Source organism: Canis aureus, chromosome 9 (assembly GCF_053574225.1).
Source record: "Canis aureus isolate CA01 chromosome 9, VMU_Caureus_v.1.0, whole genome shotgun sequence".
Lineage (NCBI taxonomy): Eukaryota > Metazoa > Chordata > Mammalia > Carnivora > Canidae > Canis > Canis aureus.
In genome coordinates this window covers 50,163,342-50,181,425 of record NC_135619.1, presented here as the reverse complement: position 1 = coordinate 50,181,425, position 18,084 = coordinate 50,163,342, and the positions used below count along the sequence as shown (strand labels likewise).

Here is an 18,084-nt window from a genome sequence, read left to right as displayed (position 1 = left end):
AACTTTACAAAATGAACTTAAGGACTTAGCCATTTTTTTCTAATAATCTTTAGAAATGTCAATAGCTTGTTTTTTTTTACTAGCAGTAAGTAGTTAAAAAGGAAAATTTCCCATCTACAGCTGTAATCTGAGTTTAACAAGATACAGGACCCAAATGATAGAAGCTATCCAAGTACTATTAAAAGAACATAAAACCAACTGACTTTTTTCTCAAATGCCCTCAGATACCACCTTTTATGTGAATCCTGGGCTGATGCTTTTCCCCTCTCTGCTGCCAGTAGCACCCTAACATTATTCTGCCCTTATATCACTCTATCCTAATTGTCATGTACTTTTCTGCCATTCCTACTAGACAAGAAACTCCTTAATGGCAGGGACTAATTTTACTTCTACAAACTTGTCACGTTTTTAAAGCTTCATTTATTTCTTAGCTACTGAGTTCGAGACATGTGTATTTTTGCTACAAGTTTTCAAATCTGCTGCCCCGTCTGCTAGAAAACTCTTCATTTCTCTTTACCGGATTAACTTCTATTAACTTCAGTTATCAGCTATCACCTCCTCTGAATTTTCCTGGCCCCAACACCTAGACTTGGTTCATTGTCCCCGCTATGTGCTTCCACACATATACATTTTTTTTCCTTTTACATTAAGTTCTACACCCAACGTGGGGCTTGAACTCATGACCCTGAGATCAAGAGTCACTTGTCTCCAGACCGAGCCAGCCAGGTGCTCCCCCCCCATATACATTTTATTCCCCCCTATACATTTTTTATTTATTTTTATTTTTTTTAGATTATTTATTTATTCATAGAGAGAGGCAGAGACACAGGCAGAGGGAGAAGCAGGCTCCATGCAGGGAGCCCGACGTGGGACTCGATCCGGGGTCTCCAGAATCACACCCCAGGCTGCAGGCAGCGCCAAACCGCTGTGCCACCAGGGCTGCCCTATATTTTTTATTATAACTGCTTATTCCCCTGAGTATCAAATGGATGGTGTATTTGGGGTGCCTGGCACAGAGAAAACCTTCAGTAGGTAGCAACAGTAGGTAGGTATTATAATCTTATCCCCAGGTCTTCACATACAAAGAATTCTTGTCTGCCCCCGAAATTATGCCTTCCATGTGCTCCCTTTCACATCTCTTCAGTGTCTAGATTTTGACTTGTCTTTGTCTTGTTTCTTTCCCATACCTTCCCCAAGAAAACTATCTTACTCATTATTTCTTGAAATACTTGTTTGACTTCTACATATTCCCATAAAATATCCCTATTCCCATCTAGCCTGTTCTTAGCAAATGGCATAGCAGCTCACAACAGTAAGATAGGCAGATTAGAAATCCTAAAAAATTAGTCACAGGATCCAGCTCTGCCACTACTTGGGAAGTCAGCCTGAGCTTCAAATTCTTTATCTCTCTAATGAGAATAATTGTGGACAAAAGGTGAACAGACCCTTTCCCCTTCTACTTGAGAATTTGAGCTTTAGTTAAAATGCCTACCTGTTGCCCTGATAAGGACAGGAACAGGAACTATCGGCAACATGCTTATGATAAACATGAACTCTGTTAAATTGCATCTGGACTGGGAAAACTGTAGGGAAATAGAAATGCCTCAAGGAGATGCCATCCCGGGATCCCTGGGTGGCTCAGCGGTTTGGTCCCTGCCTTTGGCCCAGGGCGTGATCCTGGAGACCTGGGATCGAGTCCCATGTCGGGCTCCCTGCGTGGGGCCTGCTCCTCCCTCTGCCTGAGTCTCTGCATCTCTCTCTTTGTGTCTCTCATGAATAAATAAATAAATAAAATCTTAAGTAAAAAAAAAAAAAAAAAAAGAGACGCCGTCCCTTGAACTTCCAGGAATGCAGTGACTTCAAAGAGGCAGGCCCTATGTGGGCCCTGGGACTAGATCTATGGACTTGTTATACAATATACTCATTCCTGTGGGACATAGCATGTGTCCCCAGAAGGCTCTGTGGAACACTAATTGCCTTGAGAACTCTTGTCAAAAGGAACACTAGATGCTGCCCTGTTGGCAAACTGTGCTCGCATCTTAGATCCTTCTGAAGATCGGTGCTTTGTGTGGTCTGTGAATCTTGTGAGTCTGTTTCAATCTAAAAAGACTCCTGGAATGACATATTTCAAGGCAGTTAATACCTGCCTTGCCTACTTCAGTGAGGGCTGGATGACTTAAGATAATGAATATGAAAACACTATAAATGGCAAAGCAGGGATCCCTGGGTGGCGCAGCGGTTTAGCGCCTGCCTTTGGCCCAGGGCGCAATCCTGGAGATCCGGGATCGAATCCCACGTCGGGCTCCTGGTGCATGGAGCCTGCTTCTCCCTCTGCCTATGTCTCTGCCTCTCTCTCTCTCTCTCTGTGACTACCATAAATAAATAAAAAATATTAAAAAAAAAATAAAAATAAAAATAAATGGCAAAGCACCATCTAAGTATAATTGCTATTATTAAAAATATAAAAAGATATTTGGTAAAGAGGTTGATTTTCACCACTGAAACTAATGATGAAGCTCACCAGTCTAGCTGGAAACCTTCTGTGGCTTCAATCCAGCTCTTTAGATGCCAGGTGATAAAGGATTGGAAAGTGGTGTACACAGCACAGAAGTGAGCCATAAAATAGTGCCCATTGCAGGGGCTCAGCTAAATCGTAATTTTATTAAGTAGCAGTAAGCACCAGCAACTGAGACTAAGGTCAACCACTGTGTGGCTATGGGAAGGAAACTGTCTTTCAGTGAAAATCAAAGAGGCTAGCACCCACTTACCTGGTTCTCTTTTGATTGTAGGCAAGGAGGAGACTGTGAAAGCCCCATATATCCAGGACTTGCCAGAGGTTCTACAGCCCGCCCTGGAGGCTGCTCTTTGTGACAAAAATGCCAATGTGCGGATGGCAGCGGCAGTATGCCAATATGCCATACAGTCGCATAATCCCCTTGCCCGGGACATCATGCATACTGCCGTTTCAAAGGGTGAGTAAGTATCACTTCTGACCTGGGAATATGGCCTAAGGGCAGAACATCTCACCATCAGCATTTCCTAATCCCTTCTACTCCATTATTATGCTCTGTGAAGTCTACATAGGTTTGGGTTTATGTTTGTAAGATATTGCTTCCAGGCAGCCCTGGTGGCTCAGCGGTTTAGCGCCACCTTCAGTCCAGGGCCTGATCCTAGAGACCCGGGATCGAGTCCCATGTCAGGCTCCCTGCATGGAGCCTGCTTCTCCCTCTGCCTGTGTCTCTCATGAATAAATAAATAAAATCTTTAAAAATAAATAAATAAATAAATAAGATATTGCTTCCTAGGTACTTTTACAAGATAGGTACACTGCCACCTAGTGGTACCTAGGCAACTAAGTGTTTCATGGATGCATTTGCTTAGACACCATGCCCTCTTTCACACAAATTTATTTTTTGAGACCACATGCAAGCATGTGAAAGAGAGGTGGAGGGTAGACAGAGGGAGAGGGAGAATCTTAAGCATGCTCCATACCCAGTGTAGAGCCCGATGTGGGGCTTGATCTCACAACCCTGAGATCATAACCTGAGAAGAAATCAAGAGCTGGATGCTTAACTGACTAAGCCACCCCTGTGTCCCACAAATTTACTTTAAAAAAAAAAAAAAGTTTGTATATGTATATACATAATCTCTGCACCCAATATGGGGCTCAAACTCACAGCTACAAGATCAAGAGTTGCATATTCTTCTGACTGAGTCAGCCAGGTGCCCCACACATAGATTTATTTATTTATTTATTTTAAGATTTATTTATTTATTCAGAGAGAGAGAGAGAGAGGCAGGGACACAGGCAGAGGAAGAAGCAGACTCCATGCAGGAAGCCCGACGTGGGACTCGATTCCAGGTCTCCAGGATCACACCCTGGGCTGCAGGAGGCGCCAAACCGCTGTGCCACTGGGGCTGCCCCATACATTTATTTTTAATTAAAAAGATGACATGGGACTCCTGGGTGGCTCAGTAGGCTAAGCGCCTGCCTTCAACTCAGGTCATTATCCCAGGGTCCTGGGACTGAACCCCAACAGGGCTCCCTACTCAGGTGGGAGCCTGCTTCTCCCTCTCCCCGCCCCACCCCCACTCATGCTCTCTCAAATAAATACATAAAATCTTTAATTAAAAAGATGATGTAACAATATTAAAGAATATTTTCTGAAAATTAAAAAAAAATCACCACTGGCATACATCATGCTTCCATCTTTACATGTTTACAGGCATTGTCTACAAACACTGTTGGAGCGTACAAGCACAAAAGCTGCTAGGGTCCCAAGATATCTGAGCACTCTCTGAAAGACTGCTTGCTCCTTCCTCCTGGGGGCAATGGGGAAATGAGCAGACAGGGACAACTGGCTGACTGGATTGGCCTTCTGCATACAGACCATCAATAACTTAATTCATCAGTCTTAAAAAAGCCTCCACTCCAGCCTTCTAAATCCCTAGGGGAAGGAACAACACTCTCTCACCCAGAGAACATAAGGGTCAACTGCTCTTACCCAACAAGAGCCTTTTAGGATTTGACATTTCAGGTTAAGATTTTCAGTCTATATCTAAAACCTTGATATGATCCATTTAAATACAGGCTCTAACTTCTATACTGAGGGGGGGCACGGGGAAGTGAGGTACCAGGCAGGTAACAGCCTTGGGTACCAACCTTAAGGAGGACAATAGCTATTTTTCACCCCACCTGACAGGTAATAGCGTGGACAGCTGGGCTGCCGCTCAGTGCTTGGCTCTAGAAGGTGCTGCCACATACCCTGTGATTAAGAGGATCCTCCAGCAGCTGTTTAATAAGAAGAATGATGACACTGAACGCCACTCTTGTATGCTCCTGAGCCATCTCAGCAGGAAGACAGTATGTTCATTACAGGGCCAGAGAAGGAAACCAAGTTATGGGGAACAACTGAGTCTCTGAGATCAGTTCACATAAGGAATCAAATATGCAGATGGTTGAGTAAGATGATAAGCACAGTTTTTGTGTTGAAGTGTGTGAGTGAACTGAGGTATCGAAGTGTGTATACAGGTAAAAGGGACACCAGCCACCTGAGACAAGATGAGAAAAGTAGGTTGCAGATGGTTTCTGTGTATGCAAGTTGTGATATGTAGAATCTGCTTCTGCCAGAAGTTTACCATTGAAAACTGCACAGACCTACAAGCGTGTTTACTTTCAACAGAAATGTGAAACTCACAATGATGAGGTATATACAAATCATTTTAGGAGTAAAGATAGTTAAGGCCCCAGGAGTTTTCTGTTCAGGTTATGAAATCTGTATTTTGTTCCCTGATTTATGATTCCAAAGTTAGTTGGCTCAGATAGAAGAGTACTCCCTATCTTATAAATCCATTCTTTCTTTGCTAGGGATGGGTCTCTTATGTACTTGTGACACCAATTAGGCTGAATGCCATGTTAGGATATAGCTTCTTCAAGGCTCCAGCATGTCTAAAAGTTATCATGAATATCCACTTACGTTTTCCATTCCTCAGACCTTGATACACACCATGCTTGCTGTGGAGCTAAATAGCTACCAGTGGAAGGACCGGATTGTGGCCTGCCGGGCTCTCTCACAGATCGGGGGAAATGTCAGTTTGGTAAGCCTTCTGTGTTTCCAGGACACAAAGTCTAAGCAAAAGGAGGCTGGGGAGCCCTTCCACTTTTTGCTGCTATTTAGTATCCCATTCTTACCAAGTAGATCTTCGTCTTTACATTCTTAGTACTAACCCAGAATTACCTTCATATGCCAACATTTCTTTCTGACTCAAGACACCTGCGTCTTAGCATGATGGCAGTTCACAAATCGTAACCCACTCACAATAAGCAAAAAACCCAAAACCAAACCAAACCAAACAAACGAAAACCCTAGAATTTAGAAACTTTTATAGTACTTTGACATTGCCTTAACATGAATGTACTGTATAAGTACCACCCAATGACATTCCTCCCATCCTTGAAAACTGGTCCTTCTTCAGGTAAGTTTGAGAAACACTGACTTATCCAACAATCCAAAAATACTAGTGTCTATGTTGATTCTTGAGTGTTTAGCACATAAAGTATAAAACACAGTCCCTACTTTAAAAAGATTGACATCACGGTTGGAATAACAATACAAACACAAAGGATTAAAGAATAAGAGATAAACATACAGTACACTCTTAAAACTTTTCAGACAAAGATGAGAATCATCTTTGAGAGAGAGAGAGAGAGAGAGAGAGAGAGAGAGGATGTAGGCCGAACCTATCAGAGTTCTGGGAAGGAGTGTCGAACAACTGGGCAAGACTTAGATGGAGCTGAAGAGTGACTTCCAGGCAGGGGAAACCTTGACCATCATCTGGGCTTTCACTTGATCTGCTTCTTCTTTTTATTTAAATTCAATTAATCAACATATAATGTATTCTTGGTTTCAGAGATAGAGGGGATTCCTCAGTCTTATATCACACCCAGTGCTCATTACATCACATACCCTCCTTAACACCCATTACCCAGTTAACCCCACCCTACTTTTTGTTCTTATTTTTTAATCATCTTCAGCTGTTCAAATGGGGGTTTCCCCTTCTTCCTCTGTGCCACCGTATCATTTTCTTTTAACACTAACTACCTCCAAAATGGCCCAGAACACTGCCATTCCCATGAGAAGTTAACACCCTCCACCTTTGGATCCTCCCATTTTGAGTGGAAAGGACAAAATCTTGATCATTCAGTATAATCACCTGAAGATGTTTTAGTCTGGGTTGATTCTGTCCCAGCTGCCACAGACCCTTCCTCTGAAGTCCTGACCAGCAGCATAGGTATTACCTGGTAGCTTGTGAGAAGGGGAGAATCTCACCTCAGGCTAACTCAGTCAGAATCTGCATTTTAACAATATCTGATTCATTTGCACATTCACCTCCTTAGCACTTGTCACTCAGGACGGCCAACTGAAAGTAAAAAGACATGCAGGGCAGGCAGGGGGCTGACCTGGCAAAGATGAGAACTTTACATCAGGTAGCTGGAATGAAGAAAGGCACCATGTCTATCAGTCCTTCACTCATTCAGTAAGCAGTTTCTGACCACATCCTACATGCTAGGCACTATGCCAGCATTGGGGATGCAAAAATACTAGGTCTTTTCTTGGTAAACGTTATACTAGCTGTAACAGAGGCAACTGTAAAGCATCATGGGGATTTCCTATGCTTACAGAGGACAGAAGAGAATTCACAGAGATGCTTTCTGAACAAAATCCTCAAAGAGTACGGAAACATTAGGTACTAGATAAGGGGGGAAAAGAGAGGTTTCAGGCAGGGAGAATAGCTTGGGCACATTTACAACAATCATGAACTACAACTGAAGTAATCTTGGTCTCTTCCCTTCTGAATGAAGTACTAATATATAGGCCAACTGTCCTGGTTCATCCAGGACAGAGGACTTTTAGCACTAAACCCAGGCAAAGAGGATGGGCATCACCCTTAGTGTGGGACCATAAAATTTTAAGGCCCTCAAGTACAGATTATGTTGGTCCCAACAGAGTATAGCAGCTTAAAGCATAAGCTTAGAAAACAGACAGGGTCTGAGTCCTGGCTCTAGCATTCAACAGGTTAACTTTGGGCAAGTAAACCTATGCCTCCATTTTGTCATCTGTAAATGGTAATCTGCCTCATTGGATTGTTTAGGAGGACTAAGTGATGGGTAAGAACACCTGGCACAGTACCAAGCACAAAATTTACATTCAATAAGTGGCAGCTAATTATTATATTTATTTATAGGATATGAAACATAAGTTAATCCAATTAATGCTGAGTGACTGGAATAAGGAAGTGAGACACGCAGCTGCCCAAGCTCTGGGGCAAATGAGCCTTGGGAAAGAGGTGCATAACACCATCAGGTAGGACCTAGTAAACACGAACTCGGTGAAACTTCTCCATTCTTTTTCATATATTTTTAAAAGATTTTATTTGAAAGAGCGAGCATACATGAGTGGGGGGTTGGAGGGGCAGAGGGAGAGGGAGAAGCAGGCTCCCCACTGAGCAGGGAGCCCAACTGGGGCTCAATCCCAGGACCCCGGGATCATGACCTGAGCCAAAGGCAGACACCTAAACAGCTGAGCCACCCATGTGCCCTGAAACTTTTCTATTCTTAAGTATTCAGGGAGCCTGGGATCCAGTCAGCTGGCATCTGTTGAACTTTGCATGCTCATCTGTTGAGCTTTGCATGCTCAGCATTGTACTGGGTCCCACTGCAGGATTATTTTAAAAATAAAAAATTATCAGTCCCTACAGACACTAACAATGTGGCTAAGGAAAGAATCAGAGTGCCCACTAGGCGTTAAGTACTGCTTTGAATGTTTTAGAGTTCAAAAGTATGGCATGATTCTGATTATATAGGCAAGACACACTAATGCTTAGTAATTAGTAAGGTCAACATTCATGGAGGATGGATTAGACTATATAGGCAGAGAGAAGGAAAGATATTCCAGGCTGGGAGCTAAATACAAAAATAAGGATGGCACATGTGAGGGCAGTGAAGAGGACTTGACTATAGCAAGAAGTACATTAAAGTTTCCTTTATTTAGTCATTCAATATAGTTAGTGCCCAGCATATGCTAGTAATAGGGGTTGAAGTAAGAAAGACAGTTGAAATCTCTGTCCAGTGAAACTTAAAACTTATGGGCACATGGCTGACTAGCAAATGGTGGGAATGGATAATGCAGAGCCTACGTTAGTTGGATTTTATTTTGAGGGCACAGTGGTTGTGGTGGGAATGCCAAAAGTTTAAAGAGGGAAAATAAAAAACACTGTGCTTTACAGAGTCAAACTGAGTCAAGGAAATTTCCGGGAACGTGTGGAAGCTCTCTCCCTGATTGGTGGACTCAAGCTCATGACTGCCAGGCTTCTCCCCAGCTTCCTCAACTGCTTCTCTGATGACTTCATGGCAGTTCGCCGGGCAGCCTGTTTAGCAGCAGGTGCCCTACAGATCCGTGATAATATGGTAAGTCAAAGAAACACATTCCCGTCTTACCCGATTAACCTGAAGAGGGCATTACCCTGAGCTTCCCTTGTTGTGTATACTACACTCACCATTCTGTGTTTCCACAGAATGAAAGATCTGGAAGGTGAGAGGGTATATAGGCCACATCAATCAGTCAGTTAGGACCACACTGAGCTCTCCCAGGCAGCCCAAACTGAACTCTAGAGCATATCCTTGAATCCCGTTCTCATCTCAGTTACGGGCTTTAGGATCAACTCCAGTGAATGGAGTTATAATCCCCAGTTATTAGAGGAAAACCTGATTGGAGGTGTTCTAAAGAAGCCTGTATGACCACAGAACTGTGGGCTGAGGAAAATCAATCTAGATAGGAGATAATTCAGCTAATACACTATGTGTACAGGCTAGTACTTCAGCTTCCAGCTCAGCTGTCACTAGAATTGATAGAAGCCCATTTTTCAGTAAGAGCACATTTTAGAGATAAGAGGGGTCCCTGTGGGGCAGCCCGGGTAGCTCAGCAGTTTAGCACCGCCTTCAGCCCAGGGGGTGATCCTGGAGACCCGGGATCGAGCCCCACATCGGGCTCCCTGCATGGAGCCTGCTTCTCCCTCTGCCTGTGTCTCTCCCGCTCTCTGTGTCTCTCATGAATAAATAAACAAAATCTTAAAAAAAAATAAAGTCCCTGTCTGGCTCATTCTTGTTTTTTTAAGATTTTTATTTATTTATTCATGAGAGACAGAGGGGGGGTGGGGGGCAGAGACATAGGCAGAGGGAGAAGCAGGCTCCATGCAGGAAGCCCGATGCGGGACTCGATCCCAGGTCTCCAGGATCATGCCCTGGGCCGAAAGCAAGACGCTTAACTGCTGAGCCACCCAGGCGTCCCTGTCTGGTTCATTCTTACTCTGATCCTCTCCACTCAACACTGCTCTTTTATTCATCCCAGGTCCTTGAATGCCTTTTGAATCTGATACAGAGGGATCCTTATTGGAAAATCAAGGCATTTGCCATTCAAGGTAGGACAGGAGTGGCCCCAGCTCTTCACCTCAAACACCTTTCCATATGTTAATATAAATCCCCAGACTTTCTCTAGGAAGGGGGTAGAGTATAGGGAAAGGGATGATACAGAAGTTCTTGCTGAGAAATTGAAGATTATTGTCTTCTTTTTAATTTTCTGTTAAGGATCTGGACTCTAGGTTTGCATCAAACTTAAGGCAAGTTTAAGGGCTGACAAGACAATCCCTGCCAACAGAATTAGTATTAAGTTCTAAGTAGGGATCTGCTATTGGAAACACTTGCTCTGAAGTGTATTGGATACTTTTACTCTGGAAAAGACCAGATTCAAGACTGCTGCAGACTTAAAACCCTGCAACTTTCCTAGAGTTTCTTTTTAAAGACTTTTGGCATTGCTTCTCTCATTGACCATCTTTGCCTTAGGTAAACCTGTTAAGTATCTGTGTCTCCTTTCCCCACTATCTTTTCCTGCGTAGGCTGGTCTTCTGAGTTAGCTGTCCTATATTTCATCCCTAGATACTTAAGAAAATTAATGTATTCTCACATTCTAATGGGCAAGAATAGGATGGATCCTCCCTCTTCATTCCCAGAGGAATCTTTTGGAGATAATGTCCTACTCTAACATATCCCTAAAATTCTAATGATAATTGTCATACAAAAGAGAAGGTATCAACAAAATAGTTTAATATTTGCAATACTTAATTTAGCAGGCAGCTGTCTACATTACTATTATTTATTAATAAGGCCATTTCTGGATGTTAGGATATAGCCAACTCTATCTTAAGTGACAATGGAACATGCTACCTTCTAATCTCTGCAGCTTTGGGTCAGATTGGCCAAGTGAGTCCCCAGCTGACAGACCTCCTGCTCTGGGCTATCCATTATGAAAAGTCACCAGGTGTACGACTAGAAGCTTGCCATAGCATCCTAGCCCTCAATCTTCAAGGGGATCGGGTCAGAGACACCTTCCTAGATGTGCTGCTCCTAGAGAATCACGAGGCTGTTCTAAAGTAAGCTCTAAACCTGATTCCTGCAACGACTTCTTGTACTGCTAACTCTCCTAGCCTTGTTAACAGGATATATCCCTGCCTTTCCAGGATGCCTAATGGCTATAAAAGCACAGGCTCACCTGTGCCATTCACATACCTACCTGAGTGGGTAACAGAAAAACTAGCCTAAATTAGATGGCAAGTCAGGTCATGCAGTTCACATACCTGTTCTCCATCCCAGGTGGTTTTACATTATTTATTCACCTAATATTTATCAACTGCCTATTGTGATGACAGGCTTTAGAATAAAAAAGATCGGGGTGCCTGGGTGGCTCAGTGGTTGAGTGTCTGCCTTTGGCTCAGGCCGTGATCCCAGGATCCTGGGATCGAGTCCTGCATCAGGCTCCCCACAGGAAGCCTGCTTCTCCTTCTGCCTGTGTCTCTCATGAATAAATAAAATCTTAAAAAAACAAAAACAGTTGAGACCAGAGTTTGAATCCCATCTCAGGCATACACTAGCTATGTGAACATGAGTTAAGTTACTCAAACTTTCTGGGATCCCTGGGTGGCGCAGCGGTTTGGCGCCTGCCTTTGGCCCAGGGCGCGATCCCGAAGACCCGGGATCGAGTCCCACATCAGGCTCCCGGTGCATGGAGCCTGCTTCTCCCTCTGCCTATGTCTCTGCCTCTCTCTCTCTCTCTCTCTCTCTCTGTGACTATCATAAATAAATAAAAAATTAAAAAAAAAAAAAAGAAAGTTACTCAAACTTTCTGAGATCATTATTTCATGTATCAAATGCAGATAATAGTCTGCCAAAAAAAAAAAAAAAGATAATAGTCTGCCTTATGGGTCCATGGTAATGATTAAAGAGATGACATGTTTAGTATCCACCATAAGTGTTCAAGAAATGGTACCATTAGTATCTTCAAACATATCATCTTAACTTGTAATAACAAGCTAAGCATCATAACATTTTTGCAGATAAGGCTCAGCAAAACCATAGAATTTAGGATTTTTGTCTGATTCCTACCCCTATATTTTCCACTCTTAGGCTTTTTGTTGTTGTTGTTTTTTAAAGATTTTATTTATTTATTCACGAGAGACAGAGAGAGAGAGAGAGAGAGAGAGAGAGAGGCAGAGACACAGACAGAGGAAGAGTCCCTGATATGGGACTCGATCCCAGGACCCCGGGATCACGACCTGAGCTGAAGGCAGACACTCAACTCCTGAGCCACCGGGTGCCCCTACCTTTTTTTTTGGGAGGGGGGGGGATAAGAATGGTCTGGGGCACCTGGGTAGCTCAGTCGGTTAAGCATCTGATTCTTGATTTCAGCTTAGGTCATGATCCCAGGGTCATGAGATTAAGCCTGGGTCAGGCTCCTGCTGGGCAGGAGTCTGCTTAGGATTCTCTCTCCCTGTCCCTCTGCCCTTCCCACTCCCAACTCTCTAAATTTAAAAAAAAATTTAAAAACGGGTAAGAACAACAACAACAACAACAAAAAAAAACGAATAAGAACGATCTAAGAAGTTTCTCTTATCTTTCAGGGAAATTGACCAGGCAATGAAAATACTCAACTTAGAAAATGAAGGAAACCAAGAAATGCTTCAGGAGATCAAGAACAGGGTAAGTGCAAGCTGTGTTTTTAAGAGAAAATTCAGGGCTCTCAAGAGTTATTCAGAACCTTTTCTCCATCACAGAAATACTTTCTACAACCACAAAGGTACCGTATTTTCTGAAGATACAAAACATTCATGCAAGATCAGATTATAAAATTCTGGTAAAAAGACAAAATAAAAATAATAGTCCTGTCAATCCTATAAGTAACCTTCAAAATGGGTTGTTCCTGAAATACTTATTTTTCTTTCCCTTCCCACTTTCTCCCCACCATCAACTAAATCCAAGTTATTCTTTTTCACAAGTAGACCTAGAGAAGGAATGAGTAACTGGAGTTAGCCCCCTTGTTTTTCTTCTTTTTAACTTTCCTTAATCTCTAACCTGGGCTCTCACCAAAGGAATGCTCTAGTTGAACAGGTAGTTCAACTAATTTTTCAAAGTTGCTAAATGAGATTAAGAAATAGAGGGAAAGGACTTTAGATTCTTTTCACAAAACCAGCTTCACACCAAGCAAGCATTTCTTAGCAGATTCCTTTCATCATGCCCAAAAAGCTAAAGTAGGTGTTTCATTAACAGTTATAAAAAATGTTCAACCAACATCAGAAAAATGCGCTGAGGCATTGTACCACCTAACACCAACAGGCACAATGCGCATTGTTCATGGTTTTTGATGATTTGCAGCCTAATGCAGGTTTTTTTTCAGTATCTTTTTCTGATCTAGATTCAAACACTAAGCCAAAAGGACTTGCTGACACAGAAAATATTCAAGATGGAGAGGGTCATAGGAAAAGTGAAGGAGGAAGCAAAACGTGTTTACTTGCAACCCAAGGAGGGGCAAAAACCACTGAAACTCTGTACTTTACTACAAGAAGCTTTTCAGGGTAGGTTTTCTAGGGGTGAGTCGTATGCCCTGACTCCTTTAACAAGCCTTTTCTGGGATCTGGACATTTGGGGAGTTTAGTTTCTAGCCCTGTAGGATGAGTCAGGAAAGGCTGCTACCTTTCCTTTTTGGCTACCATCCTCTCAGTCCTTTTATATTTTTCCCGCCTGCTCCCTGGATTGCTTTATGTGCTATTTTGTCCCTTTAAAAAAAGAAAAAAAGAAAAAAAGATGAGGTAGTTCTAATTGAATGGATTTGAAAGTTAGAGGTCAGGATGCCTGGGTGGCTCAGCGGTTGAGCACCTGCCTTTGGCCCAGGGCATGATTGTAGAGTTCCGGGATCAAGTCCCACATCAGGCTTCCTGCACGGAGCCTGCTTCTCCCTCTGTCTCTGCCTCTCTCTGTGTGTCTCTCATGAGAATAAAATAAAATCTTTAAAAAAAAAAAAAAAAAGAAAGAGGTCAAAAAATGGGGTTAGGAAAACAAGAGTATGAACCAAAACAAAAACTACTGTTAAGTTTAAGCATCCAAACAAAGCCTTGTAAGTTTAACTTTTAATAGCAGTTACCTCTGGAAAGTGGGGCTGGAGAGAGAGCTATCACTTGATGTACATCCATGCTTTTGCAATTTCAAAAAACTTCATAAACTTCTAAACCTTATATAACTACACCTGTCGGGATCCCTGGGTGGCTCAGCAGTTTAGTGCCTGCTTTTGGCCCAGGGCTGATCCTGGAGTCCCAGGATCGAGTCCCGCATCGGGCTCCCTGCATGGAGCCTGCTTCTCCCTCTGCCTGTGTCTCTGCCTCTCTCTCTCTCTCTCTCTGTGTCTCCCATGAATAAATAAATTTAAAAAAAAAAAAAATAAATAACTACACCTGTCAGTTATGGTGATAGGATCTTAAAGTTCCAGACACAACCCTAAATGAAGTGCAGATATCAAGCTATACCAAAATATACTTACAAAATCTGTGTGCCCAGGCGTAGCAGCAGCCTCAGATCATTCAGCTGCCTACCAGCCACCACCCCAAACCTAGGTCTTCTGGTTCCAAGTCCACTGCTCTCTCTCTGGTACACCAGGCTCTTTTCCACCAACCATGAGAACATTCACTTTCCAGGTTTGGGGAAGATTCCTCCAACTGCCAGAAAAAAACGAGAGTGGAAAGTAACTTGCACACCAGCCTTCCTTCTTGGCCAGCTTGCTACAAGTTGGTTGACTGAGGCACAACCAGGTGACATGCTGCCCCTTTGGGAGCAATGCCAGCCACCGATGCAAGCCAAACACTGAGCAAAAACATAACATACCCTTAACTTTTCCAATAGGATTGTGCTGTTTGGGGTTCAAGTAGCATGACTAAAAGAAATTACCCCCAAAGTTATAAATTTGGCCCCAATCCTACAACCACACCGTTACCTTTCACTTCAACCATTACAGATTTTCTCTATCTCCCCCCCTCAATTCCTTCAAACTATGTCACATAATAATCTAGCCTTTAAAAAGAAAAATATTATTTGGCACTTTAATAACTTTTCTAACATTCATACAAACAGTAACAAACAGGATACTGACCCCAACCCTCCCCCCAAACTGAGGAAAGAGAACTCAAAGGAAGGATGCAAACTCTAAATAAAAACTTCTAATGTCTCAAGCAGAATGACACAGCAAGTGCTATACAGTACACAGAAGCCTGAGGGTGATGATGAAGCTGGTGCTCTGAAATGATCAGGGATCAAAGAAATAACTGCTTTTTCCACCTCCAACTTCTGCTTTTACTTTTGTACCTAGATGAAGTGGTGATTCCTAGAAAACCGTCTGAAACTTGTGACATTAAAACAGTCATAAAGGTAAATGTGACCAGTCATAAAGGTAAATGTTTATCAAGGTAAGAACGAGTCCCCCCCCCTCCACAACCCCTCCCCAAAAAGGTGGTAATGGTGGTAAGAGAGAATCACGGTCTTGCACCCAGCAAATAACAAGAAACTAGTTCAGGTTAGAGGCATCTTGGTGAGCAGCAGCCCCTTGTCATATAACATGGTTGCCAAGGAAAGCTGGTCCTCCACTGTGTCACAGGGCAAGTCCCCTACTCTCACAAACTCTGGGTAGGAGCGGAGCAAGAGTTCCATGGCATCAGCTTGCTGAGGGTATATCTCCAAGCACTTGGGTTCTTCCAGATGATAAACACGGGAGTTCTCCACTGTATAATAGAGAAACAAATGGCCTCCCTCACCCACCAGCCGCGCTATCCCATCCTGGAGCATGTGCACTTCTGTTTCTGTGGTTAACTGGGCCCCAACGTTTACAGGTTCTCCAGCCTCCCAGCGAATTGGGAGCCCATAAACACTTAGTGCCTTCTCCCTATCAGTCAACACAGGGGGCAGAGAGTCGTGGATGAAGTCTTTGGCTCGCTGGTCAGCCACAGCATCGACAGGGGCAAAGTGTCCCAAGCGGGCAACCAGGACTCGCACCTTCTCCATAAAAGCCGTTCTTCGTGGATCCTTAGAATCCGAATGCTGGGCTCCCATGTAATCCATGAAGTCTCGGGGGAGACCCCTTCGGAACTCCACGTTTTCTTCCATTGCAGCCTGCACTGCCAGAGGCAGTACCGCCTCCAGGAAGTCGCCCCAGGTATTGCGCTGGTACGTGGATAAGGTGAGGTGCAGAGAGTGCACACCATCCTGGCATTCGGCTTGGTGAATGAAGCCCCGGGGAAAATAGAGCAAATCTCCAGGTTCCAGCACAGTCTGCAGCACAGGCTCACCGAGGTCGTCCTGGCTGAAGTTGGGACTGGATGTCAGAGCCAGCTCCTCAGTCGGGACCCGGGGTCGGTACACACGCCAGAGTTTCCGACCTTCCAGCTGCAGCACAAAAGCCTCGATGTCGTCGTAGTGGGGAGCAAAGCCCTGCGAGTTGGGGGGCGTGAGGTAAATGTTGGAGCCCGCCATGCTTCCAAACTGCTCCTGGAGCACAGCCAGAAACTGCCACACGGTGGTCGAAAAAGCCTGCGGACAGAGAAGGCGCAGGGAGCAGCCGGCCTGGTACAAGGACCAGGCGGCGGCGGGGAGCGCGCGGCCGGGTGGGTTCAGGGTCTCGCGCCGCCCGTTGATGTAGCGAGCGGCGTCCAAGTGCTGCCCGAACTGCACCTCCTCGTGGCGCAGCATGGAGTCCAGGTCCGCGGTGGAGAAAAGCCCCTGATAGTAGGCGTGGTCCTGCCGCCGCACGAGCACCGCCTCCCGCTCCCACAGGCGCCGGTAGAAATGGTCCGGCGGCATGGGCGAGATGAGCCACTCGAAGAGGCGCGCTGCCCGCCGCCGGCTGCTGGGGATGCGGTTCAGCTCGGCCAGGACGCGCTGCAGCGGGGAGTCCCAGGCCAGCTCCCCGCCGGTGCCGTCCACCTGCGGCCCCGACAGCGTGGCGGGGGCCGCGGACGGCGGGGCGGCCGCCAGGTGCTGGGCATTGCACAGCAGGGCCGAGGCTTCCACCACGCGGGGCGGCGCCGCGGGCACCTCCAGCAGGCGCGCGGGCGGCGCGGAAGCCGGCACCAGACGCGCGGACAGGGCGGGCGCCTCCACCAGGCGGGCCGGCGGGGTCGGGCCCTCCACCAGGCGGGCGGGCGGCGTCTGCGCCTCCACCAAGGCGCGGGGGGTCTGCAGGGAGCGGGCCGCGGGCGAGGCCTCCCGCAGCTCTGCAGGCCCCAGGTGGCCGTACGGCTCCCGCCGGGCCGCGTCGGGGATGGCCGCCGCCCCACCAGGCAGCGGGTCCCCCGCATCCTCGACCGTCGACTCCACCCTCGAGTCCTCCGAGTCCTCGCTCGGCAGCGTCTGGGCCCTCAGTGCGGCCATGCGGGACGCCACGCTTCTCCTCAGCTGCCTTCGGATCTTCCTGGGCCTCAGGGGCAGGGCGAGGACCGACCCGCTGTGCGGCTGCGGCTGGCGCCGGCGTCTCAACCGTCCGCGCCTCAAGAGCCCCCCGCTCGCCCGGAGCCCGTCCATGGCGGGACCGACCGGTCGTGGAGGCGGGCCGGGCAGGCTAGAAATGGATCTCGCGGGGAGCGGCTGCGGGGCACTCTGGGAAAGGGGCGCGGCCTCCGGCCGCCTGCGGCTTGGCCACGCCCACCCCGGCTCCTCCCTCTGGCCCCGCTGGCGGTGCGCGGCTTCTCTCCGCGGTAACGGTGTCTGTCCAGGGCGGATCTGCAAGGGTTCCGCGCTTGCCGAGCAGCTTAAAAACCAAGTTGCTGGGGACTTTGGGAGAAAGAAAGCTATTTAATTCTTCTTTCCTTCTTTAGTCTCTATTTATTGGAGTGTTCCCTAGGATGTCCTCATTTCTGAACAGCGTATTTCCCAGCAACTTTGCACGGGACAACGCACAATTCTTATTTTCAAGGAATGTTCTTGGGCAAAGACCGAGATTCCTCAGGCAAAGTTCAAACCTCGGGTGCACCGGGTCTTCTTTCTCAGCAGATGACGTCAGTGATTGACTCCCCAGTTTCCTTCCTTCCTTTGACCAATACAAAAATTTCAGTGATGGGGGGAGGGGCGTCTGGCTGGCTCAGTGGGTAGAGCAGAGCGTGTCACGATTGTGAGTTCAAGCCCCACCTTCGGGGTGGAAACTACCTTAAAAAAATGAAGAA

The 18,084-nt window shown here is 45.8% G+C and overlaps 2 protein-coding genes across 10 annotated transcripts in view; one reads left to right on the top strand and one right to left on the bottom strand.

Annotated features, from left to right (window-relative positions):
- HEATR4 (HEAT repeat containing 4) overlaps positions 1-18,084 on the top strand; it is a 58,702-nt gene that overhangs the window by 15,001 nt on the left and 25,617 nt on the right. For 4 of the 8 annotated variants that reach the window (XR_013386497.1, XR_013386496.1, XM_077909898.1 and 1 more), the window contains exons 7-16: positions 2,790-2,972; positions 4,704-4,864; positions 5,494-5,598; positions 7,747-7,865; positions 8,788-8,968; positions 9,909-9,978; positions 10,797-10,986; positions 12,511-12,589; positions 13,302-13,461; positions 15,243-15,301. Coding sequence is in view for 6 of the 8 variants with exons in the window: in XM_077909898.1 (XP_077766024.1) it covers positions 2,790-2,972; positions 4,704-4,864; positions 5,494-5,598; positions 7,747-7,865; positions 8,788-8,968; positions 9,909-9,978; positions 10,797-10,986; positions 12,511-12,589; positions 13,302-13,461; positions 15,243-15,301 (1,307 nt within the window). In the remaining 2 variants the exon portion in view is untranslated. Of the gene's footprint in view, positions 1-2,789; positions 2,973-4,703; positions 4,865-5,493; positions 5,599-7,746; positions 7,866-8,787; positions 8,969-9,908; positions 9,979-10,796; positions 10,987-12,510; positions 12,590-13,283; positions 13,462-15,242; positions 15,302-18,084 lie in introns of those variants that run through there. The other 4 variants (XM_077909900.1, XM_077909903.1, XM_077909902.1 and 1 more) reach the window with 4 other exon arrangements.
- On the bottom strand, positions 5,201-17,511 carry RIOX1 (ribosomal oxygenase 1). 2 transcript variants are annotated; one of them, XR_013386499.1, is made up of 3 exons: positions 15,027-17,511; positions 14,335-14,595; positions 5,201-14,129 (listed from the first exon to the last, which is right to left on the bottom strand). XR_013386499.1 is itself a non-coding variant. In XM_077909904.1 (1 exon), exon 1 carries the CDS (start codon positions 17,444-17,446, stop codon positions 15,443-15,445), a length of 2,004 nt encoding a protein of 667 aa, XP_077766030.1. In that variant the 5' UTR covers positions 17,447-17,478; the 3' UTR covers positions 15,200-15,442. The 2 variants fall into 2 exon arrangements, 1 of the variants encoding a protein (XP_077766030.1); XM_077909904.1 differs by lacking the exons at positions 5,201-14,129; positions 14,335-14,595 and having other exon boundaries at positions 15,200-17,478.

Coding starts and splice junctions, on each gene's coding strand:
- RIOX1 (XM_077909904.1), bottom strand. CDS start 17,446: ATGGACGGGCTCCGGGCGAGCGGGGGGCTCTTGAGGCGCGGACGGTTG.